The 25,069-nt window shown below is 36.7% G+C and overlaps 1 protein-coding gene across 2 annotated transcripts; it reads left to right on the forward strand.

Moving 5' to 3' along the window:
- The first annotated feature begins 871 nt into the window (after window positions 1-871).
- On the forward strand, window positions 872-24,291 carry LOC109818970 (alpha-mannosidase At3g26720). 2 transcript variants are annotated; one of them, XM_020384528.3, is made up of 29 exons: window positions 872-1,122; window positions 1,208-1,291; window positions 2,174-2,262; window positions 2,482-2,656; window positions 2,814-2,933; window positions 3,025-3,108; window positions 3,203-3,274; window positions 3,900-4,013; window positions 4,138-4,238; window positions 9,364-9,457; window positions 9,574-9,741; window positions 9,821-9,910; window positions 10,821-10,886; window positions 11,005-11,061; window positions 17,521-17,743; window positions 17,863-18,008; window positions 18,181-18,249; window positions 19,248-19,307; window positions 19,409-19,480; window positions 19,667-19,714; window positions 19,828-19,947; window positions 20,621-20,686; window positions 21,051-21,163; window positions 21,291-21,375; window positions 22,787-22,897; window positions 22,996-23,091; window positions 23,201-23,248; window positions 23,600-23,668; window positions 23,758-24,291. In XM_020384528.3, exons 1-29 carry the CDS (start codon window positions 925-927, stop codon window positions 23,992-23,994), a joined length of 3,075 nt encoding a protein of 1,024 aa, XP_020240117.2. In that variant the 5' UTR covers window positions 872-924; the 3' UTR covers window positions 23,995-24,291. The 2 variants fall into 2 exon arrangements, with proteins under 2 accessions (XP_020240117.2, XP_082928387.1); XM_083072261.1 differs by lacking the exons at window positions 872-1,122; window positions 1,208-1,291 and having other exon boundaries at window positions 2,174-2,267.
- Window positions 24,292-25,069: the final 778 nt, after the last annotated feature.

Here is a 25,069-nt window from a genome sequence, read left to right on the forward strand (position 1 = left end):
TAAAATATACAACACATATAAATGATAATAATTTAAATTGTATTTAGATAATTAAAATATAATTAATATTAAAAAGTATTAGAGTAAAATTTATATTATTTTACTAGTGCTATCCGTTATTCATCAAATAAGATACAAATTAAAAAATTGTGCTGAAACCTGAATAGTTATCGTGTACTGTTTTCCTTATTTTATAACTCAATGCATATTAATATAATTCTCCCTTACTCTTCGCTTTTTAATTATAAATAAATCTTTCTCTTTTCTCAGTTTTCTTTTTAATTTTCTCAACTTTCAAATTGTATTAACGAAAAATGAAAAATAGTTAATGTATCTCTTGAAGTCCTGCACCAAAATATGGTCCCACTGTTTTTGCTATGGATAAAATAAGGCACCCACTGTCACTATTGACTATACTCATATGCATCAAAAGAGTATTTAATTTTCTAGGAAAAAAAAATTATAAACATTTTTACTAGAATTTGATTTATACGAAAAAATTAATCATTAAAAGACATTTTTAATATAAATTAACTCCTATATATTGAATATTAAATTTTATTTAATGTGAAATGTTTTTAAATTAAAATTTTTATATAAATTGTAGATTCATTATATTTTCCTTGCTAATGGAATAAACTATATAATATGCGTTTACTGATTGTACCTGTATTATGTTTAAAAAATAAAATTGCATCAATCATTCAATTAGCATTTTCATACTTTCTTTTAATATGAAATATAGATATAGATATAGATTATAATCTGGAAAGAAAAATATAGATTATTGATGAAATGGGCCCAAATGGGCCCATTTGCTATGTCTTCGCTTGCACTCCACAGTTTCTAATTCGGTAATAATAAAACGAAACTCATTACACAAAATCACTGCAAATTTGGTGAGTGCAGTGACTCACAGCAACGATGGTCAATACGGCGGTGGTCTTCGCCGTTTTGGTGGCGGCGATTTGGGGTGCGGAATCAGAGTACATAGAGTACAACACGACGCAGAGGATAGTCTCAGGCAAAATAAACGTCCACTTGGTACCTCATTCTCACGACGATGTTGGCTGGCTCAAGACCGTTGATCAGTACTACGTTGGAGCCAACAACTCCATTCGGGTCTGTGTTTTTTTTTTATTAGTTTTTTTAGCTGCAAAGTTAGTGATTGATGGTTCGAAAATTTTGTGGCGATTTCTGGTTGCAGGGTGCATGTGTGCAGAACGTGCTGGATTCTATGATATCCGCGCTCTTGGAGGACAAGAATCGCAAGTTTATCTATGTTGAGATGGTAATTAATCATATCTACTATTTTAGGTTGCATTGCTGTACTTAAATGTTTTTTTTTATTTTTTAATATAGATTAATTAAAATTCGTAATAAATAAATGTTTTTAATATATAAATTATATTATTAAAATTTATAATTTTTTTTTGAATATATATGTATTTTTTTAAGATTATTGTAATTTAATTTATAAATAACGTTAAAAAGGACAAACTGTCACCACTAAGCAGGAATCAACCGTTACAACATTGTTTTTAGCTTAGCTAATTGTCTCGAGTTTAAGAGTGTGTTGAGTTGAAGTAAACATCATCAGAAGCACTTTCACGAGAGAAAAATAAGAAGAAAATTAGAAATAATATTCTCCATTATCTAAAATAAGCTTATGCATGATTTATGGAAAAGCTAATAGGAAAGAGTTTTTATAAATCAGTATAAAGAAACTTATTTCATTTTTTATTTATATTTTTCTCTTCTAAAAGTGATTTAGGAGAAGTTTACTCAAACACACCCTAAGTCTTCTCCTAAAGCAATAGACGATTAAAAAAGATCAGTTATACAAATAGATGAAAATAGAGTGGTTTGAAATAACAGGGAAAGAATTTTTTTGGCTAGTTATGAGGGCAATATACCTTCAAGAGAGAGAAGAAAGAAAATGTTGAGAATGTCTAATTGAGAGACTCAGAAGAGTGATACTCTTGAAGTTGTGCATTCTTTATAATATTGGAGTGGATAATATTAACTTTCTATGTTTTGCATTCTTTTTGGGTGTATGCCAGTATGCCAATTTTTTTTTAAATTTTAAGTGAGACATTTTTGAAGGTCAAGAAGTATGTCATTGGCGGGTTTGATTGAGTGCTGATTTTAAAATTTTTTTTTTTATGTGTAGGCATTTTTTCAGAGATGGTGGAGACAGCAAAGTAAAGCAATGAAAATTAAAGTCAAGGAGCTTGTCAACTCGGGTCAATTGGAATTCATGTAATGTAAACTATCTTATTTTATTCTTCCCAAAGCTAGTTAATAATTGTTACTTTTAAATTCATAGCTATAATTTAAAGTTGCAGTAGCTAATGATTTTTCCTATTTTATAATTGGCTTAAATTATGCTTATGCTTAAGTTGGTGACTTTTGAATCTGATTAGTAATTTCTTATTCTTCTTTTATTTTTTGTTTTGGTTCCCAATTTTGTTTTTGAAGAAATGGGGGTATGTGTATGCATGATGAAGCTACCCCGCATTACATTGATCTAATTGACCAGACCACTCTCGGACATCAATTTATCCTAGAGGAATTTGGTAAAGTGCCAAGAGTTGGTTGGCAGATTGACCCATTTGGCCATTCTGCAGTTCAGGCTTATTTGCTTGGTGCTGAGGTATGTTTATTATAATTGAACCATTTGGAAACTTATCTGTACTTATAGTCACTTGAAAATTGTACTATTATATGTGGAGTCATTCACACAATCATATTGAAGTTGTAGCACGTCATTATGAATTTGCAAATCTTATATGATTGTATCATTGCTGCAGCTAGGATTCGATTCACTCTTTTTTGCTAGAATTGATTACCAAGACAGAGCCAAGCGATTAAAGGAGAAGACTCTAGAGTTTATTTGGCGGGGTTCCAGATCTCTTGGTTCTTCTTCACAAGTTAGTTGCCTGATGATTCTGTTTCTACTGTTTTCTTTCTTTTAGACTTTAGTTCTTACATGAATTATTCTTGTGGCAAACTTCATTGCAGATATTTACTGGGATATTTCCTAGGCATTATGATCCTCCTGATGGTTTCACGTTTGAGATAAATGATGTTTCCCCTCCTATTCAAGTAGTCTTCTTTTATTTATTTAAAATTTGCTTGAAGAATATGTTTAATACTCTATTTTCTCCTCTTCTAAGATTCATGTAAAATTAAATTGAAGGATGACATTCTACTTTTTGACTATAATGTTCAAGAAAGGGTCAACGACTTTGTATCTGCAGCCTTAGCTCAGGTGAGGTCTGGCTGACAATTGAACCTCTTCCTTTTGTTATATAAGACTCCCTATATTGACAGCTCAAATGCTAAATTGAGGTTTAAAAATGAAAATTATACTCTAATTAGTAACTAGGAATGCAATGGCGTTTTGTTTTGTTGTTTTTTCAGAAAAGCCCAAAAATATGCATGTTTTGACGGGAAATATTTTTTAGGGAAATTCTTGTGCTTTTGAAATTGTCACAGGATCTTTTTGACTCCTAGCAGAAGAATCTTAGAGCAGCCATGGTTGATAAAGAATATGAATTACCCAAAAACTTCGGCTTCTATTAATTGTAACAGCTTTCCTTTCCCTATTTAAACATTTGCTCTTTAAATTTTAATAACCATCTTTTGTACTTTTATTAGATGCTCTCAAAAGCAAATTTTGTAGCTTTTAGTTAAATTTCTATACATTTGCATGGTATCTTTTATAGAGAACCAATAACACCAAAGCTTTTGAAAAGCCTGATAACACAGTAAATTTACTGAGTAAATATTTATTTTTCATACATATTTTTAATTATTTTTATGTTGTTTGAACTTTGAAATGGAGTATTCGTATGTCACGGAAGTTACAGACTAAATTTTCTACTTGTTTCTAGGCTAATGTGACCAAAACAAATCACATTATGTGGACAATGGGGACAGATTTCCGTTATCAATATGCCAATTCATGGTTCAGGCAGATGGATAAGTTTATTCACTACGTCAACCAGGTACTCTAGGTAGTTCTGTCTAAAATATTTCTCTGGAGTCCTTGTTTTGCATCTTTGATGTGACTTACTGGTTTAGCTCTGTTGAGTTAAAATTGTTCTTGCTTTTTGTGGCATACTCTCTCAGGATGGACGTGTCAATGCATTATATTCAACACCATCTATCTACACTGATGCAAAATATGCAGCTAATGAGTATTGGCCTCTTAAAGTTGATGATTTCTTCCCGTGAGTATCTTGGCCCAAATAAGTGATTTCTCTTTCATTCCCCTTGTTTAAAAACTTTCATACTAAGTTTGTCACTTCCCTCCCCTTCCTTTCTAAGGGCTAGCAGTGTACAGGAATTAATTACCTAATCAACTAAGAATCGGTATTCGGTAACAACTAATCTGTATTATACATGTGACAATATCTATTTTACATGTGCTTAATTCTAACACTAACATAAGCTTTCGGGAGAGTTAGTTCTTGACAGTGGGAAAGTAAACCCCCTTTATTTACTTCCCTCCCATCTCTTCCTTCACTTCAAAGCTTCCACGTAGTTTAGAGATTGTTAGATATAATTTTATCTTATAGTTTTTATCTTATGGACCTAGACTACTTTGTATTTAAACACATCTTTTGCTTTGCAATACACAAGGAATATGTTCTCTCCATTCACCATTACTCTCAACATGGTATCTAGAGCCTAATCCTTGACCTCCTGGTGGACCCACTGTTCATCGGTGCCCGGAAAACGTGTCTCATTCCGTTTTCCGGCTACCCACCCTGCCGTGTCTCTTTCTGGCAATTTTTTTTTCCTATTTTTTAGGGTTTCTTCTTCGCTGCCGCCGCCGCCGCCACCTTTCCGGCCGGCGACCCCCCCACCCAACTCGCCTTCCTCCGGCGAACCCAACGCCACCAGTCGCGCGGCAAACGGAGGCCGCACGCGCCCCCACGCGCCGATTCCGTGCTGGGCGCAGTTTCTCTCCCCTCTCTTCCTTCTCGGGCTGTTTTTCTCTCTCCTGTTGCTGTTTCTCTCTCCTGTTACATCATTTATGGCTTCCTCTTCCGCTGATCGGCCTGACTCTGCTATTTTCACTAATTATGTCAATGTCGCTCTTTCCATTGACAAGTTAGATGGCACCAATTATGATACTTGGGCTTCAGATATCAAGCTTTGGCTTAAGGGACAGGATTATGTTGCTCATCTTACCCAGACAGCTGCTTCCGTTGATGAGAAGGATCGTCCTCGTTGGTTGAAAATTGACGCTCAAATTTGTAGTGTCCTTAAGTCGACCATTCATCCCTCCCTAAAGCAAATTTTTCGTGCCCATGAGACATGTGTTGATGTATGGGAACAAGGTCGAGTGTTATACACCAATGATACTCAACGTCTCTATGGTGTGTCAAAATCTCCGGAATATCATCTCCCCAGGACGCCTTGATGGCTCCATGGCTGAGTATTTGGGCAAAGTTCATGGCCTCCTACATGACTTCAATGAACTTTTGCCTCCTGCTGACACTCCTGCCAAGGAACTAGAGCAATGCCAAACATTCTTTATGTTGATGGCATTGTATGGGCTTCCTGATGAGTACTCTTCCATTCGTGATCAGATTTTGGGATCTCCGACCGTGCCTACCTTGAACTCGGCTTGGTCCACTCTATTGCGTGTGCCTTGCAAGTTTTCCCCTGACATACCTTCTTCAGCTCCCACTGGCGACTCCTCTGCTTTGGTTTCTCAACGTGATGATCGTCAGCGTTCTCGCAAACCGGGCAAAGGTCGTCCCAAGTGTGATCACTGTCACAAACTGGGCCACACAATTGACCGTTGCTATGTCTTACATGGTCGTCCCCCTCTCCCTACTACTGCTGTTGCCCACACTGCCTCTCCTGTCTCTACTGCATCTGGTGCTACCCCCTCTGATAGTTCTGGCTCTGGGCCCCCAGCTCTCTTCAATGACTTCCTTAAATGGTATGAAGAACGTCAAGCTTCCAATTCCACTGCTTCTGTTGCGCACACAGGCCCTTTGTTTGTTGGTCTCACTCACTCCACCTCTCTTGGCCCTTGGGTCCTAGATTCTGGTGCTACCGATCATATTTCTGGTAATCGGTCTCTTTTCTCATCTCTTTCTACCTCTGCTTATTTACCCTCTATCACTATGGCTAATGGTTCTCGCGCCACATCTCATGGTGTTGGTACTGTCCATCTTTCTCCTTCTCTCTCCATTGACAATGTCCTTTATGTCCCAGAGTCTCCCTTTAATTTATTATCCCTTAGTCGTCTTACTCGTTCTCTTGATTGCCTTATTTCTTTTACTAAAGATTCTGTTTTCTTACAGGACCGGAGTTCGGGACGGATGATTGGCACCGGATGTGAGTCTCATGGCCTTTATCACCTATGCACCTCTGCTCTTATTGGTTTGGTGGCGGATTCCCCTACCCTCATCCATGCTCGATTAGGTCATCCTAGTCTTGCTAAGCTTCAACATCTTGTACCACGTCTGTCTAAGTTGTCTCATTTGTCGTGTGAGTCGTGTCAGTTAGGCAAACATAGTCGTAGTTCCTTTTCTCCGAGTGTCCACAACCGAGCATTGTCTCCTTTTGCTTTAGCTCATTCTGATATTTGGGGGCCAAGTCGGGTCCCGTCCACTTTAAGATTTCAGTATTTTGTCACTTTTATTGATGATTACTCTCGATGTACTTGGTTATTTTTAATGAAATCTCGTTCCGAATTATTTTCCATATTTCAATCCTTTTATAATGAAATTCAAACTCAATTTGGTGTTTCTATTCGTACTTTTCGTAGTGATAATGCTCGTGAATACCTCTCTCACTCCTTTAAAGCCTTCATGGCTTCCCATGGCATTCTTCATTAGACTTCTTGTGCATATACCCCTCAACAAAATGGGGTGGCTGAGCGCAAAAATAGACACCTAATTGAGACCACTCACACCCTCTTACTTCATGGTCACGTTCCTCAACCTTTTTGGGGTGATGCTGTTCTCACTGCTTGCTATCTCATCAATCGAATGCCATCTTCTGTCCTCAACAACCAAATACCTCACTCTATTTTATTTCCCACTCAACCTCTCCACCCTCTACCTCCTCGCGTCTTTGGATCTATGTGTTTTGTCCATAATCACAGTCCTGGTCTTGACCAACTCTTCGCTCGGTCTCATAAATGTGTCTTTTTAGGGTATCCTAGGTCTCAAAAAGGGTATAAATGTTTCTCACCCTCCCTTCGTCGCTACTTAATTTCAGCTGATGTCACCTTTCTTGAGTCTTCTCCCTACTTTTCATCTACTTCCTCTTCTCCTACACCTGTCCTTGCCCCTTCACCCTTATCTCTTGTCTTTGATACTCCTCCTGTGTCTGCTGTGTCACCCGACCCACCACCTCCGCCTCCACTTCAAGTTTATCATCGTCGGCAACGCTCCAGCCTTCCCATTGGACCCCTACCCGACTCTACTTCGGTGCCACCTCCTTCGTCTCCTCCGGCCCAACCACTTGAGTCTGACCTCCCTATTGCCCTTCGGAAAGGTAATCGTTCTACTCGTAATCCTTCCCCTCATTATATTACTCTGAGTTATCACAGGTTATCCCCCTCCCAATATACTTGTCTCTCTTCTCTTTCCTCTGTCTATTCCTAAAAATGTAGGTGATGCCTTGGCCCACCCTGGTTGGAAACAAGCCATGCTTGATGAACTGTGTGCTCTTTAGAACAATGGTACTTGGGATCTTGTTTCTTTGCCTCTTGGGAAGTCTGTGGTTGGATGTCGATGGATCTTCACAGTCAAGGTTGGTCCTGATGGCACCATTGATCGACTCAAAGCTCGTTTGGTCGCCAAAGGTTATACTCAAATTTTTGGATTAGACTATGGTGACACTTTCTCTTCTGTTGCCAAGATGACCTCTGTCAGATTATTCTTAGCCATGGCTGCTCTTCGCCGTTGGCCTCTCTATCAACTGGATGTTAAAAATGTCTTTCTTCATGGGGATTTGCTTGAGGAAATTTATATGGAGCAACCTCCTGGGTTTGTTGCTCAGGGGGAGTCTTCCGGTTTGGTATGTCGTCTCCGCAAATCACTTTATGGTCTTAAGCAGTCTCCAAGGGCATGGTTTGGTAGATTCAGTACTGTAGTCCAACAGTTTGGTATGACTCGAAGCGAAGTTGATCATTCGGTCTTTTATCGACATTCCAGTGCTGGGTGCATCTACTTGATAGTGTATGTTGATGATATTGTTCTTACTGGTAGTGATCATCATGGCATTTCTCAGATAAAACAACATCTTTGCCATCACTTTCAGACAAAAGACCTTGGTAAACTTAGGTATTTCTTGGGGATTGAGGTAGCGCAATCTACAAATGGAATTGTAATATCTCAAAGAAAGTATGCACTGGATATTTTAGAGGAAACTGGGCTAATGAATTCCAAGCCCGTTGATACACCTATGGATCCTAATGCTAAACTTCTACCAAGTCAGGGGGAGCCTTTCTCAGATCCTGAGAGATACAGAAGACTGGTTGGGAAATTGAATTATCTCACGGTAACTTGTCCTGACATCTCTTTTGCGGTTAGTGTGGTGAGTCAATTTCTCAATTCTCCATGTGTAGGACATTGGAATGCAGTCATCCGCATTCTGAAGTATATCAAAGGTGCTCCAGGAAAAGGTTTATTATATGGTTACAACAATCATACCCAAGTTGTGGGATACTCAGATGCAGATTGGGCAGGCTCTCCCTCTGACAGGAGATCCACCTCAGGTTATTGTGTCTTTATCGGTGATAACTTGATTTCCTGGAAAAGTAAGAAGCAGAATGTAGTGGCAAGATCTAGTGCAGAAGCAGAATACCGTGCTATGGCCTCTGCTACGTGTGAGCTTATTTGGCTCAAACAGTTGCTTAAAGAACTGAGATTTGGCGAAGTTACACAGATGACTCTCATATGTGATAACCAAGCTGCCCTTCATATTGCCTCAAATCCAGTATTTCACGAGAGGACCAAACACATTGAGATAGATTGTCACTTCATTCGTGAGAAGATTTTATCTGGGGACATTACTACTCAGTTTGTTAACTCTACTGATCAGTTGGAAGATGTCTTCACCAAATCATTACGGGGTCCTAGGATTGATTATATTTGTAACAAGCTTGGTGGATATGATCTATATACACCAGCTTGAGGGGGAGTGTTAGATATAATTTTATCTTATAGTTTTTATCTTATAGTTTTTATCTTATGGGCCTAGGCCCACTACTTTGTATTTAAACACATCTTTTGCTTTGCAATACACAAGGAATATGTTCTCTCCATTCACCATTACTCTCAACAGAGATGTCAATTTTTAATCCAAGACAAAACATTTTAGGTATGCAGATCACCCAAATGCATATTGGACTGGATATTTTACAAGCAGGCCAGCCTTGAAGGGCTACGTGAGAGTGATGAGTGCTTACTATCAGGTAAAATCTTGACCTCTTATACTATATGAAGGAATTTGTTATGTGCTTGTGAGCTCTCATAGCTCATTTTTCCTTGTTTGAGCTACCTTTATTGATTTGCTTTTATTGACATTTAGGCTGCAAGGCAATTGGAATATTTTAAAGGGAGGAATGAAACAGGACCAAATACCGATGCATTAGCTGATGCTTTAGCAATTGCTCAGCACCATGATGCAGTTAGTGGCACAGAAAGGCAGCATGTTGCTTCTGATTATGCACTGCGACTCTCAATGGGATATGCAGAGGTGCATATAAATAATTTTCTGTTTTAGTATTGATATCATATGCATAAACTTATATGGTCTATAACATTTTAATTTGCAGGCTGAAAGGTTGGTTTCATCTGCACTTGCTTCGTTGGTAAACCAAAGATCAAGTTCGCATAGGGTGAACCCGGTGACAGACTTCCAGCAGGCAATGCACTAATATTCATAGCATAAGTTTCTTTAATTTTTTTATGGAAGAATCCATCATTAATTAATTACAGTTGACTTCACAGTCAATTAAAAATCAACTGTTAATGATTTCATTTTATGCCACCAAATTTATGTCAGAAACATGAACTCATCCTCAATAACCATTCCATGCAAGAAAATATTACACATTTCACTACATTAACCATTCTTAGCTGATAGGGTTTCCTATTTTTTTCCATAATAAAAATGATATAAATGGACGATAAAGTAATTATTTTATCCTACTGAAAAATTACTTTTGGCCAAGTGTTCTTTGATGTCGCCTTAACCGTTTTGCTTTCTGATATATGCTATTGAAATCCATTATTAATCTGTCAATTTGTGTTTTTAGCTTAAATATATTTTAGTTCCCACAAAATGAGTAAGTTTTGATTTAATCCTTGTAAATTTTTGTTTTTCTTTTCACCCCTCTAAAATTTGGAACTATTGTTTTTAGTTATTACTATTATATAATTATTTTTAACTTCATGTGTGCTTATTAAAAGGATAAGTGATCATCTTGTGTTACCAACAATTATTTAATACTATGCTAATGTGTAATACCTCTAATTCCTGTTTTTTATAGATCCTTAAAATGATCGTCAGCGAACATGAACCAAAAATAGTGATGTAAGATTTCAGAGGAATGAAAAGTAAAGAAAAATATTTTACAAAGACTAAAAAGCAATATTTATAAATTTTTTAACTATGCAAATCAAAGAAATTTTTTTACAGGGTTAAAACTCACTCAGTTTGTATGGTTTAAAAAATATTTATGCCTTATTTTTTTTTTATTAAATTGGTTTCCTAAATCTTCTCGTGTTTGAGAATATCTGATATTATACTAAATTGTGTGAATCTGTTTGCAGTGTCCTCTGCTTAATATAAGTTACTGTCCTCCATCTGAGGCTACGTTGGTTAATGGAAAAAGCTTGGTAAGGATAATATTCCATCATATTATCATCATATCAGTTATCGATTCATTGAATGACATGATTAGATATGAATATTGCTTATTGAAATTTTCTCTCAATTTTTTTATTCCTTTTTTAGGTGATTGTTGTTTATAATCCTCTTGCTTGGAATAGGGAAGATGTGATTCGAATTCCTGTAAGTTCTTTTATGTTAATTTATTTATTTTTATGTTGGACATATGGGTATGGACTGTGAAAAATGCATTCCATCACTTCAAAATCAAGTGGTTACTGCCATGCTCCAATTACTTGGTTATCATTGGGTCATTTTCTTCTTAGTGATTGTGGCATCTTTTAGTGTTGAAAGATATGTAAATTTGGTGATTGCTGCATATTGTATTCTTTTGAGCTAATTGTTTATGGACTTAAAAAAATGCATTCCATATGTTAGATTTCAATTTAAAACTAACAAATTCAGGTGATGTGAAACTTCCCAACACCCTCCCTCCATAGATGCTTGCCAAACCGACCTGTAAGCTTTGATACCATGTTAGATTCTATTTTAAAACCAATTGATAATAAGTAAAATTGTCCGATAGATATATAAGTTGCACTTAGAGAATTGAGGCGGGCAATGTGGGACTTCACAACACCCTCCTCCATTGATGACTGTCAAACCAGGCGACGCCTATCAGAATAGACAAACTAAGATGAGCTCTAAGCCCTGTTATCATGTTAGATTTCATCTTATTAGAGAATAGAATAATAAACACCTTTATTAATTGTATTGAAGTTAGTTAACTGTCATAGTTAGTTAGAAGTTGGTTATGTTTATATATACGCTTATTGTAATCTTTGTTTTTATCTTTTCATTCATCAATAATACAATTCACTAAATTCTCTGAAACTCTCTCTCATATCTCTCTCTCTCATATGGTATCATCGTGAGCTAGGGTCCGGGAAGTATTTTTCTTCTTCTTCTTTGTCCTCGACTCTACTGTATAGTCTTCTTACATACGATGATTTGATGTTCTTCGTACCTGCTTCCGCATCGCGCTACGACTGCAATTGATTGCAAAGTTTTTGTTAGTTCATCGTTTCTGACGGCAAACCTTGGGCGTTTGTGTCGTCTTCTTTTTCTGTGTTCGGAATCGTTTCTTTGACGCTCTTTCGTCGTGTTTGGCTGATTCCTTGTTCTGATTGTGCCGTTCTTGCTTGATCGTGTCGCGTTTGGCTGGTTTAGTGTTCGCTGTTTTTGCTCAGTTTCGCAAACTTCTATTGTGATATTTTCTGGTTCGTAGCGTCTCTTTTGCTCTCTTCGTTGTCTCTGTTCTTTGTTGATTCTTGAAGATTCTTGCGCGATTGTCTCCATCTCTGTTTCGTTTGTTCAAATGGCTTCCGCTTCTACTCAGGCTTCCTCAACTGTCTCGCACACTTTTTCTCAAAGTGTCACCTGTAAACTTGATGAGAAAAATTTCATGACCTGGCAGCAACAGGTCACGGCTGTAATTCGTGCTCATGACCTTGAGCGGTTTGTTGTTAATCCGAAAATTCCGATGAAATTCCTCACCAGTGAAGACCGTGATGCAAATAATGTTAACCCTGAATACACCACGTGGGATCGCAAGGACTCTCTTCTATTCTCTTGGCTTTTGACTACCCTGTCTGATTCCATTCAAGCAAGAGTGGTCTCCTGTCGTCATTCATACCAGGTTTGGGATATGGTGTTTCAGCATTTTCACTCTCTCACCAAAATTAAAGCCACACAGCTCCGACTTGAACTTCGTACCATCAAGAAAGGTACCAGGACCTGTTCTGAGTATCTCCTTCGAATAAGCACTATAGTTGAAATTCTTGCCTCAATTGGAAGTCCTGTTTCTCCTTTGACAATAAATTTGGCTCAAACTACCTCAGCTGTCAATGGAATTCCAAGTGCGAATCTGGCATTTCAGCAGTCCCAAATGCCAAGCGCTCAGCAGAATATGTTTCAGAACCCAGCTTTTGATTCTCAGGGTGGCTACAATACGGGTTTGTCTGGTCAAATCCGTGATGGAGGACGTGGTCGTGGTGGTTCACGTGGTGGCAGAAACCGTGGATCATCAATTCAGTGTCAGATTTGTCATAAAAGAGGACATGAAGCTTCAACTTGCTATCAACGATTTGGTCCCAATGTTTCTCCTTACACCTCTTTTGGATTTGGATCTCCAAATGGTTATGCTCCTCAGAATTTTGGCTTTGGTCTTGGACCTCAAACCGGCTATGGCTCTCACAATTTTGGCTTTCTTCCTAATACTGGAATTCAACCTTTTTCTGGATCTCCTAATGCTTTTGGACATCCAGGATCATCACAGTGGCCTACATATGCATCAGGTGGCTCTTTTGGGTCGATTTTTCCCAATTCTGGCTTCATACCACCTGGTTTTGCATTTCAAGCTACTCCATCTGCCACTCAGCAAGCTCGTTCAAACTCTGCCTCTTCTTCACAACGACCTGTTCCTGTCCTGAACACAGCCACAGCTTGGATTCCTGATTCAGGAGCATCACACCATGCTACTCCTGATCCACAACATTTACTTCAAAGTGCTCAATTTACTGGAGCTGAGCACATTGTTATGGCTAATGGCCAAGGTACATCCATTACCTCAATTGGTTCTAATGTGTTTCGGTCCCCTATTCGTTCCTCTACTCTTTTGTCCTTAAAAGATCTTCTCCTTGTTCCCAATTTAACCAAAAATCTGATGAGTGTTTCCAAATTTGCCAAAGACAATAATGTCTACTTTGTATTCTATCCTCACTATTGTGTTGTCAAATCACAGGATTTGAACGAGACTCTTCTTGAAGGAAAACTTGGTGAAGATGGGCTTTATCGGTTTCATCCATCTTTAGCAATAAGTGAATCACCAACAGATGATATTCCAGAAAATTCTATTTCCAGTGTTTCTAAACCTTGTATTTTTCTGTCTGAAACATGTAAAGGGGCTGTTCCCACAGTTTACAAACAATGGCACTTGCGGTTAGGGCATCCTCATCATGATGCACTAACTAAAGCTTTAAAATCTTGTAATATTCTTGTTCCTCCTATTAATAAAAATTCTGATTTTTGTGATTCATGTTGTGTTGCAAAATCTCATAGACTTCCATCTCAATCTTCAACAACTATCTATTCTAAACCGCTTGAACTTGTTTTTCTTGATGTTTGGGGACCTGCATCATTAGAATCTAGTTGTGGTTATTCTTATTTTTTAACATGCGTGGATGCGTGTACACGTTATATGTGGATCTACCTTCTCCACAAGAAATCGGATGTGTTCTCTCATTTTCTGAATTTTAAGGCTCTTGCGGAAAAACAGTTTCAACATCCTTTGAAATCTGTCCAAACTGATGGTGGTGGTGAATTTCGTCCTATGGTTTCCTATCTTCAACAACAAGGAATTGTTCATAGGCTCACATGTCCGTATGCTCATCACCAAAATGGCATGGTTGAGAGGAGACATAGACATGTTGTTGAACTTGGATTAGCTATGATTCATCATGCCTCACTTCCATTAAAATTTTGGGATCATGCATTCTTGACTGCTACCTATCTAATCAATAGGTTACCATCTTCCTCAATTGATTTTCAATCACCCTACCAAATGATTTACCACAAGAATCTTGATTACCAATTTCTCAAGATCTTTGGCTGCTCTTGTTTTCCCCTACTTAGACCTTATAATCAATACAAAATTCAACCTAGATCCGAGGAGTGTGTCTTTTTGGGATACTCTCCTAGTCACAAAGGTTATAAGTGCTTAAGTAAGTCTGGCCGAATTTACATCAGCAAGGATGTTACTTTTAATGAAATGCGGTTTCCCTATCATGATCTGTTTTCTCCCAAGACCAAAATTACCAACCCTGCAACTTCGGTGTCAACAATTCCTTCTTTAATTTGTGCTCACAATCCTTCTTTGTCAACACCAACTCAGTCTGCATTCAACCCCAACTCAGACTCCTCAAGTTTCAACACCTTGCATTCTGATTCGAGTGCTGGTACTGTTACCTCTCCTTCACCTTCAGTTTCTCAGCACCAATCATCTGCTACTCCTGTTCTTCCCTCCAACTCATCCTCTGCCAGGCAGCTCAATATTCATCCAATGATTACTCGCTCCAAGAATGGAATTGTTCAACCTCGAATCACTCCCACACTTTTACTGTCTAACGCAGAACCAAAGACAGTGAAAGCTGCTCTCACTGACCCTAACTGGTTAAATGCCATGAAAGCTGAAATTAAAGCTCTTCATAACAATCAAACATGGACTTTAGTTGATCTTCCTCCTGGAAGGAAACCCATTGGTTGCAAATGGGTTTTTCGAATTAAGGAAAATCCCGATGGTTCTATCAACAAATACAAAGCCAGACTTGTTGCAAAAGGTTTCCATCAACAACCTGGTATTGATTTTTCAGAGACTTTTTCTCCAGTTGTAAAACCAGTCACCATTCGGACTATTCTCTCTTTGGCAGTTTCCTTTCGATGGCCTCTTCGGCAACTGGACATTAACAATGCATTCCTCAATGGAGTGCTTGAGGAAGACATTTATATGTCTCAGCCTCCTGGTTTTGTTCAATCTGGAAACAAAACCCTTGTTTGTAAGTTGAAAAAGGCACTTTATGGTCTAAAGCAAGCCCCTCGTGCTTGGTTTGACAGACTGACCTCTGTTTTACTTCAATTGGGTTTTACCAAAAGCAAATGTGATCCAAGTCTGTTTATTCTCTCTCAGTCCACAGCCACTGTCTACATGCTAGTCTATGTAGATGATATCATTCTTACAGGTACTTCGTCAGACTTGTTGCAAAAATTGGTTAATGAGCTTCATGCCAATTTTTCTCTCAAGGATCTTGGTTCCTTGGACTATTTTTTGGGTATTGAAGTTAAAGCTACTCCTCAAGGTGGACTGTTGTTATCTCAAGACAAGTATATTACGGATCTTCTCACTCGAGTTAAAATGGAGGATTGTAAAGGAATATCTACTCCTATGATTGGTGGTCAACAACTCCCTAAGGATGGCACTTTATTTGATGATCCAACCTTATACAGATCCATTGTTGGTGCTCTGCAATATGCCACAATTACAAGGCCAGAAATTGCTTTTAGTGTTAATAAAGTAAGTCAGTTTATGTGCTTACCAATGGAGGAGCATTGGAAAGTGGTTAAACGGATACTTAGATATCTCAAAGGCACTCTTGGTCATGGTCTGCTGTTCACACGTGCTACATCTACTAATTCTTTTAATCTCACTGCATTCACTGATGCTGACTGGGCAGCTGATCCTAATGATAGACGATCTACCTCAGCTGCATGCATTTATCTTGGTCCTAATCTTGTTTCTTGGTGGTCAAAGAAGCAACTACTTGTTGCACGGTCAAGTACTGAAGCTGAATACAGAGCCTTGGCTCAAGCTGTTACGGAAGTTTTATGGCTTCAATCCCTTCTAAAGGAATTGCACGTCAAATTTAATACTCCCAAAGTACTTTGTGACAATCAAAGTACTGTTTCTTTATCTCACAATCTTGTCCTACACTCAAGGTCTAAGCATATGGAACTTGACATCTTTTTTGTTCGAGAGAAGGTGTTAAGCAAAGCTCTTATTGTCTCCCACATACCTGCTCAACATCAATATGCAGACGTTTTAACTAAAGCTCTGTCACCCAAGAGGTTTATGTTTCTTAGGTCCAAGCTCAATGTGACTGACTCGTCCACTATCTTTCATCCCCCTTGAGCTTGTGGGGGGTATATTAGAGAATAGAATAATAAACACCTTTATTAATTGTATTGAAGTTAGTTAACTGTCATAGTTAGTTAGAAGTTGGTTATGTTTATATATACGCTTATTGTAATCTTTGTTTTTATCTTTTCATTCATTAATAATACAATTCACTGAATTCTCTGAAACTCTCTCTCATATCTCTCTCTCTCATACATCTTAAAACCAATTGATATCAAGTAAAGTTGTCCAAAAAATATATAAGCTGCACACTCCAATTGAGGTAGACAGTGTGGGACTTCCCAATACCATCACTTCAAAATCAGTGGTTACTGCCATACTCCAATTACTTGATTATCATTGGGTCATTTTGTTCTTACTGATTGTGGCATCTTTTAGTCTTGAAAGATATATTAATCCATTGATTGCTGAAAACTATATTCTTTTGAGCTATTTGTTTATGGACTGTAAAAATTGCATTCCATCACTTCAAAATCATTGGTTACTGCCATGCTCCAATTACTTGGTTATCATTGGGTTGTTTTCTTCTTAGTGATTGTGGCACCTTCTAGTCTTGAAAGATATATTAATTCACTGATTGCTGCAAATTTTATCCTTTTGAGCTATTTGTTTGCCTCTTGAAGCACTGCAATTTTATTTATTGTGCACATTAAAAGGATTTACAATGAGTTCAACACTTAAAAAAATGATTGATGAGAAAAAGCATACTTCTATTTTAATACTTGCTTAAAGATTGACTGAAATGAGCTCATTGAGGGATCCACAGGCATTAGTATGTCTCTATTTCATTTTAAAATTTTAATGCTTTTTAATCTGATTATTTATAACTATTCAAGCACTTTAGACCCTAATTTATGCTTTATGTGACTGACTCCAGAACATTTTTGTCACAGGTTTCTACTGGACAGGTTTTTGTCCAGGATTTTGCTGGGAAGAAAATTGAGTCTCAGCTTCTTCCACTGTCAAATGCTACTTTGACAATGAGAAAACATTATGTCAGAGCATATATAGGAAAATCTCCTGGAGGTGACGAACTCAAGTATTGGCTTGCATTTCCAGTGTCTGTACCTCCCCTTGGTTTCAGCACCTATATAGTGTCAAGCTCCAAACAGTCATGTTAGTGATATATCATATTAATTTGTTCTTAACTTTATTAGTCTCTGTAGTCTTCTGTACTGGTAAACTTGGACTGAAGATAACACTAAGTAAACTTTTATGACTTTTTGAATGACAAGGTCATAGTTCTACTATATCAAAGATGTACAGATCAGAAGGAAGTGCTAATAATAATAAAAGCATAGAAGTTGGACAGGGGAATCTAACGCTACTCTATACAGCAGATGAAGGAAAACTAGCTCAGTATGTTAACAGTAGAACTCTGGTAAGTTTTTCAATATGAATTTATCAGGTTTTCTTCTTGCAAATTGCAATCTTCTCAATATACTCCAAGATCAGATTTTATCTGATAAATGATGCCAACATTTTCAAAGTTTAATTAGCTTAAGCATAAAGTTATTAACACTGAAGTTTCTTATTTTTGGTTTTGGTTGAAGGTTAAGACATCAGTTGAACAATCATACAATTATTATTCTGGAAATGATGGGACCGATAAAGATCCTCAGGTATATATATATATATTCACAGAAATTTCTTTATCTTTTGAATATCAATTTCCTTAATCTTCAATTAAGTTGTTCAGAAGAAGTTTTTTTTATTTTTATTTTTATTTTTATTTTTTTTATTTTAATATAGTTGTCTTTGCTACTGTGCATGTTTTATATTTGGTAGTCATAGCCAGTTTATGTAATTTCTTTGTTAGTTGTTACACATTCAGATTGGTATAGTATTTCCTGTTGTAAATGTAGAGAACACAGTAAAACAGCCCAAAAACTGCATAAAAACAGTTTCCCCAAACAGCACCAAAAAACTGTCTGATTTGCTTCAAAAATGTCACCAACAATGATGAAAAGCCCCCAGAATGGTTGGTCTTTCCTTAGACCAGCAAGATACTCCTCTGTTACCAAAATGAGAGCTGTTTCACTTTGGAGTCTGGAACAACACATACACGATTGTTGCCAAACCTGTGGTTTTCAGATCTGGTTGGTTGCTTTATTAGGAATTTAACACCATACAAATTTTCTGACCCTCCAGTAGCCCTGGTGGAAAGCGGATACCCTAGATGATTGGTGACTGCCCTTGTATACTCATGATACCATGTAGAAAGAGGAGAGAAAAGAATTATGTTCTGATGGATGATCTGTATAGCATAGTCTCCCTATGCATATATAATACTAGGTTGAGATTGTAGTACATGCAGTACAAAGTACACTGGAGTCAAGCCTATGCACTCTCAATAACCTAACAAATAACTCTTAAACAATAAAAAAGTATGCCTACTTTCCCTTAATGATGTAGGATAAATGTTGCATTTGTCAATCAAAGGATTGACCCAATGCTACAGATTGTACCTGTGTTCTTTTTTTCTTCCATTTTTTCCTTTATCGTGCATTATATTCTACTTAGCATCATGATAAGACCACCTTTTTTACTTTAATGTATAATATTCTTAAATGAAAATAATTAAAATATTTGTTTGATTGGGAACTATGTTTTTGTTAAGGCTTCTGGGGCATATGTCTTCCGTCCAAATGGCTCATTTCCCATTAAATCAAATCACCAGGTTACAAACTTTTGTCTCTTGAACATTCAACAGCTGATAATTTTAGTTTGACCAATCCAGAGAATAGTTTATGATGTTTATTTTGTATGGTTTGTGTTCAGGAATCTTTGACTGTCCTGCGTGGTCCTATATTGGATGAAGTACATCAACAGCTTAATCCATGGGTATCCCAGGTAAATTATGGTTAAAATACCATTACAGGAACTGTTTTTCCTACAAGTATTCACACATCATTCCCATTTCCTGCAGCACCCCCTGCCCCCCAAAATTTCAGTAAAATAAAAACATATATATCTTGTGATCATTTATTTCTACGCAGCTTAAGCTTGGAACTCTTATTTTGTTTTATGTGTATACAGATTACGAGGATATTCAAGGCAAAAGAGCATGCTGAAATTGAGTTCACAGTAGGTTTCCTAAAATGTTATATGATTTGAAGAGCATATGATTGTTTCATTTCTATTGTATTGCTCAGAAACAGTTGAAATGTTGCATCCAAAATTTATCTATACATATGTAGGTTGGGCCTATACCTGTGGATGATGGCATTGGGAAAGAAATTATTACTCAATTTAAAACTACAATGAAGACCAACAAGACATTCTACACAGATTCTAATGGACGTGACTTCATTAAAAGGGTGTGTTAAATTTGTTTACTATCTTTCTGTTATAAATTATATAGACATATAGATTGTAGTGTTAACTCTATTGGCCTTTATATTGTGATAAACTATTCTAATTTTGAGTTTAAGACTTCTGATATATTTGATGAGGAAGATACAATATAATTAATAGGAAAACCTTAACACTGATGGCACTCTACAAAAGTGTAGGCCTCTCACTGCTTTGTCTCCTAACACATGTACATTATCCTCCTCTAGTTCGGAAACAGGGAATTAAGTATTTAGTAGTTTTTTGAGAGTAGGGTCTGTCCTAATCAGTTTTTCTTTATCAAATTAGGTTTTGGTTTCTATTAAGAAGCTAAAATTCTGTGGCCATTCTCTATCTTCTCTGTTCTCTGATGACTTTGGCTGGAAATGAATGCTAGAATTTTCCAGAAAACATTCTAGACAACATCTGGGACAGGGTTATTTTTTAAACTTGTTTGTGGTATTTTACTGATCATTTTTTTCATTTTTCTTTTTTAGACATGCAGAGAGACTGAGAGGCCTTGTTACATGATTCAATCTCTAGTTTTAGGTGTTTCTTTAGCATTATATTTGAGAGGAAATCTTATCCTCTAGCTTTGTTCCCTGTTTTTCCATCCTTAATGAATTTTCTTTTTCGATTGAAATAAAAATTGTTTTGCAGATTCGAGATTTCCGGACAGACTGGGATCTACAAGTGAACCAACCCATAGCTGGAAACTATTACCCGGTATGTTTCATTAAATTGAAGACTCACCAGTCACCATCTATCTTTCTATCTTTTGTTTATATTAAATTCTGGTACATTCTTATTTTTCGACTTTTTTGCGAATCTGCTACTGCTACTAGATTTTTATTTCCAGGAGAAAATGAATTTTCTTCTCATGAATTTTTTTTTCTTTTTATATTTTTATTTAAAATGTCAATTATTGATTTGAGCTCTTAGTGTTTCACTTGTAACATGAGTTTCATTTATTTATTTATTTTAAATTTTTTATGCCTGTTGACTTGTTTCACAGATATTTCTGTATTTTAGTTCATCTGCTATTTCAAATGGATATTAGTAAATATTATACTTCTCACCATTCTTTCAGGTTAATTTAGGAATATATGTGCAAGATAGTAGTATGGAATTCTCAGTGTTGGTGGACCGTTCAGTTGGAGGTTCTAGCTTGGAAGATGGCCAAATGGAGCTGATGCTCCACAGGTTGGTTATATTTGTCATTCATCTCAATCGACTTAAAGTTGTTGCTTTTGCACTTTACTACATAGGATATAGATAATGAATAATGATTGACATTTCCTTGTTCTGTGGTTTGGTTCTATATTGATAGGAGGTTGCTTCATGATGATGCGAGAGGTGTAGGTGAGGTACTCAATGAAACAGCTTGCATTGCTAATAAGTGCGAGGGCTTAACGGTTAAGTATATCTTTCCAACAAATCCATTTACCACTGGTTGCATAATGATTTCTGGTTATGTCTTGCCTTTGTGAGGACATTTTGCTGATGCTCAGAGAAGATCTCGTTTTATTAACTTTTGTTACTAGAGATATGGATACTGTCTTTCTAAGTGCAATTACACATTTTATTTTATTGATCTCTTCATTCATAGGATTTTCTTACCTGTGGATCCTGATGTGTATGCAACATACATCAAAGATTTAGGGTTTATTATAAAATTTGCAGTTATCATGATAGAACATAAAGCCATAAACCAACAAAATACAATTCTGAACACAGAATTATTACATATACAACAATAACCTTGCTGTCCTAGAGACAAAAGTCTTGTACAGAGAGTATCTCTACGAAAAAACTGCAAATAACAACACACTTATCTAATTATGCATCATACTATTAGATATAATCCTAATACATAACTTCCATCAGTTATTATTTTCTATGAATAACTGGGATCATTCAGTTTCTAATGCAGAATAACCTAAATTTTTATCACCCCTAGCGTACCTTAATTGTGCCCTCTTTGGGCTGCCTTCATTGCAGCCTCCAACACCTTCATTGTACTGGGTGTGAGGGGTGTGTTTAGTTTCACCTCACCTAGAGATATGGCCTAAGTAATGCTTATAAGGTGTATGCAATCTTCACTTTACATATCGGTTTTGTGAGTTAATTCAGACCCTAAGCCAAATTCTAAGATGGGATCACAGACTAGTTTATTCTCTTCCCAAATTTAGCCCTAAGTCGGTTTTGTGAGATGCAAATTGTGAACAGCCGTTGCATCTCACAGAGAAGCCTTTCCATGCATCCAATCCTCTCATCCATTTGCACCACATCATTTCACAATCCTTCCACTTCCTCTAATAAATCTGCATGATTAGAAACTCTAGCCATCAACCTGCTGGCCTCTGATATTCCTTCCTACTAAACTGAAAGGTTGGACCAAAATGGTAGAACAAAACTAATTGATAATAAACTAATAAAATAGAATACTGGAAACAGAAATCATACATAATACGGCCATATACTCGCTGCCCCAAAGATAAAATTCTCCTGCACCGAGTATTCTCTGCCCACAAACTGCAAATAACAACACACTTTCCTAATTACACACCCTACTATTTGATATAATCCGAATCCATAACTGCCATCAGTTGTTTTCCATGAATAACTGCCACCGTGCACTTTCTAATACAGAACTAATGCTGATTTACTTATACAAATGAAGTTATTTTATATCACATATACTCCTAATGATAATTGCCTCCAATGCATCAATGGATCCCCTTCCTAACCCACTTGGATTTCGGGTTACCATCATATTGCTAGCTTACCTTTTACTAATACTACAAGTTTATGTGATATTTCCAGATTCAAGGAAAACTCTACCTTAGAATTGACCCAATAGGTGAAGGTGCTAAATGGCGTCGTACAGTTGGCCAGGAGTTATATTCACCATTGCTGTTGGCCTTCACAGAACAGGTAAAAAGTGAAGAGAGAACCCCCCCCCCCCCCCAGAAGAATAAACAAAAAAAAGGGTAGTTAATCATTTGTCATAATTGTTTCCACTTGTCTTTCAGGATGGGGATAATTGGTTGCATTTCAGTCCATCAACATTTTCCGGCATAGATTCTTCCTACAGTTTACCCAACAACACTGCTCTTTTAACCCTCCAGGTATGCAAAGGATATATGGTATAGAGAGCTTACAGAAAGAAAATAGAAGATGAAGTTTAAGATGACTTCTAACGTTTTACCTCATCTTTATCTCTGATGTCTTTTGCAGGAATTTAAAAATGGAAAAGTACTCCTAAGACTGGCTCACCTTTACGAGGTTGTAATTTTTACGGATGTACTGATAATAATCTTGGATTCTCTCTTACAGATTTAAATTGTCCTTACAAAATGATCTTCTATGGATTGCTTGACTGCATTCTTAAATATTGCATTTAACCCATGCTATAAAAATGCAAACTTGCATGCATTTCTATCAAAGTAATGGTAGTAATATTTATATATGCTACTGTTAGAGATCAATAACAGTTTGTCCATGAAAGCTGTAAGTCTACCCATGCAAAGAAACTTTATAATCTAGCTATGAATGATTTATGATATTTGTCATGCATTCAGACATCAAATATCCTATATTCTTGAATTGATGTTTGGTGCCTATTTGCATCTGAAGATTGGAGAGGACAAAAATTACTCAGTAACAGCAAGTGTGGAATTGAAAAAATTGTTTCCTAACAAGAAGGTAAGAGTGATACCAAACTACTCCCAAGTTAATGTGTTACACATCATGTGCTCATGTATAGTTTCCTTTTGACCACTCAACCTTTTCAGATAAATAAAGTGACAGAGATGAGTTTGTCTGCAAATCAAGAAAGAGCTGAAATGGAAGAGAGGAAGTTAAATTGGAAGGTAGATGGCTTCACTGAAGAACCCAAGGTGGTGAGGGGAGGACCTGTTGATCCTTCAAAGTTGGAGGTTGAACTTGCTCCAATGGAGATTCGGACATTCTTTATTGATTTTAATCCCCTCCAAACGGTTACTGAAGCAGAGAATCATGTGGCAATGTAGCAAAGCACCCAAAACAATGCATCTATGTGTTGTGTCTGGCTGTGAGCCAATTGAATATATTATATATGTTTTCTTGTTGTTGTAGCATGTTGCTGGAGGATATGTTGTGTATTCTCGTATAAGCCTTTGTGAATAAACAAGTTCTGTAATTTGAGTCGGGATAACTATTGATACAAGAGTTGCGCACACTAAAACTCCCTAAAAGTTTGAGTTTTGTAAATTGTGAAATATGAGCGGTGCTCATACATTTGGTCTTTTGTCCTTTTGGCTTAAATATGATGATTTTAAATTATGATATATTTATTTTAAGTCCCCAAATTTAAAGATATATTTTTAATTTTTGTAATTTGAAATATTTTTAGTTTGTTATTTAAATGTCGAAAGTGAATGTGTCAAATATTGATAAAATTTACGTTTTGTAATTGAAAATATCATATTAAATTTTGACGTAACACAAACTAAATTTTTTAAGGGTCCTTCTAAATATGATAAAGTTCACTTTTAGTTCCTCCTGTGGATTTTTTGATATTTGATATTTTATTAATAACCCTTTGTCAGTAACTCTGCCGGTGGAATTTAACAGTGATCAATTGCTGCATTTTAAGACCACCACATTATCAATTATGCATTTGTAATTTTTTTCCCGTGTTTGACCAAAAAAGTACTCTTTTCCTGCTTGCCAAAACCCATCCCCTCTCCTCAACCATTGAACCCTTGCCCCCTCTTCACCACTTGTGTCATTTCCCCTTTTCCTTCTCTCTCAAACCTGCCCTTTCCTGACAATGCTCTCCTCTCCCTCTGTCAAATCTGGCATGTCCCTTAACGTCTGCAGAATGTTCGAAGGAATTTCCAACCCAAAGAATTCAACAAAATCTCCCTAGTCTCATGTCACTGTTAGCTCACAACACCATTATGTTAATAAAGTAAACTTCACCTTACCCATCTTCTCTCTCTCTCTCCTTTGTTGTCTAGTAATTAAGTCTTCCTTTTTCTTCCAAGTGCACCAATATATGTCAAGGTTTTTGTTAAAGTCAATTAAATTTTGGTTTGAACTTTGATATTTACACTTTTGTGC

The sequence above is a fragment of the Cajanus cajan genome, chromosome 4 (assembly GCF_000230855.2).
Source record: "Cajanus cajan strain Asha chromosome 4, NIPB_CcT2T_4, whole genome shotgun sequence".
Lineage (NCBI taxonomy): Eukaryota > Viridiplantae > Streptophyta > Magnoliopsida > Fabales > Fabaceae > Cajanus > Cajanus cajan.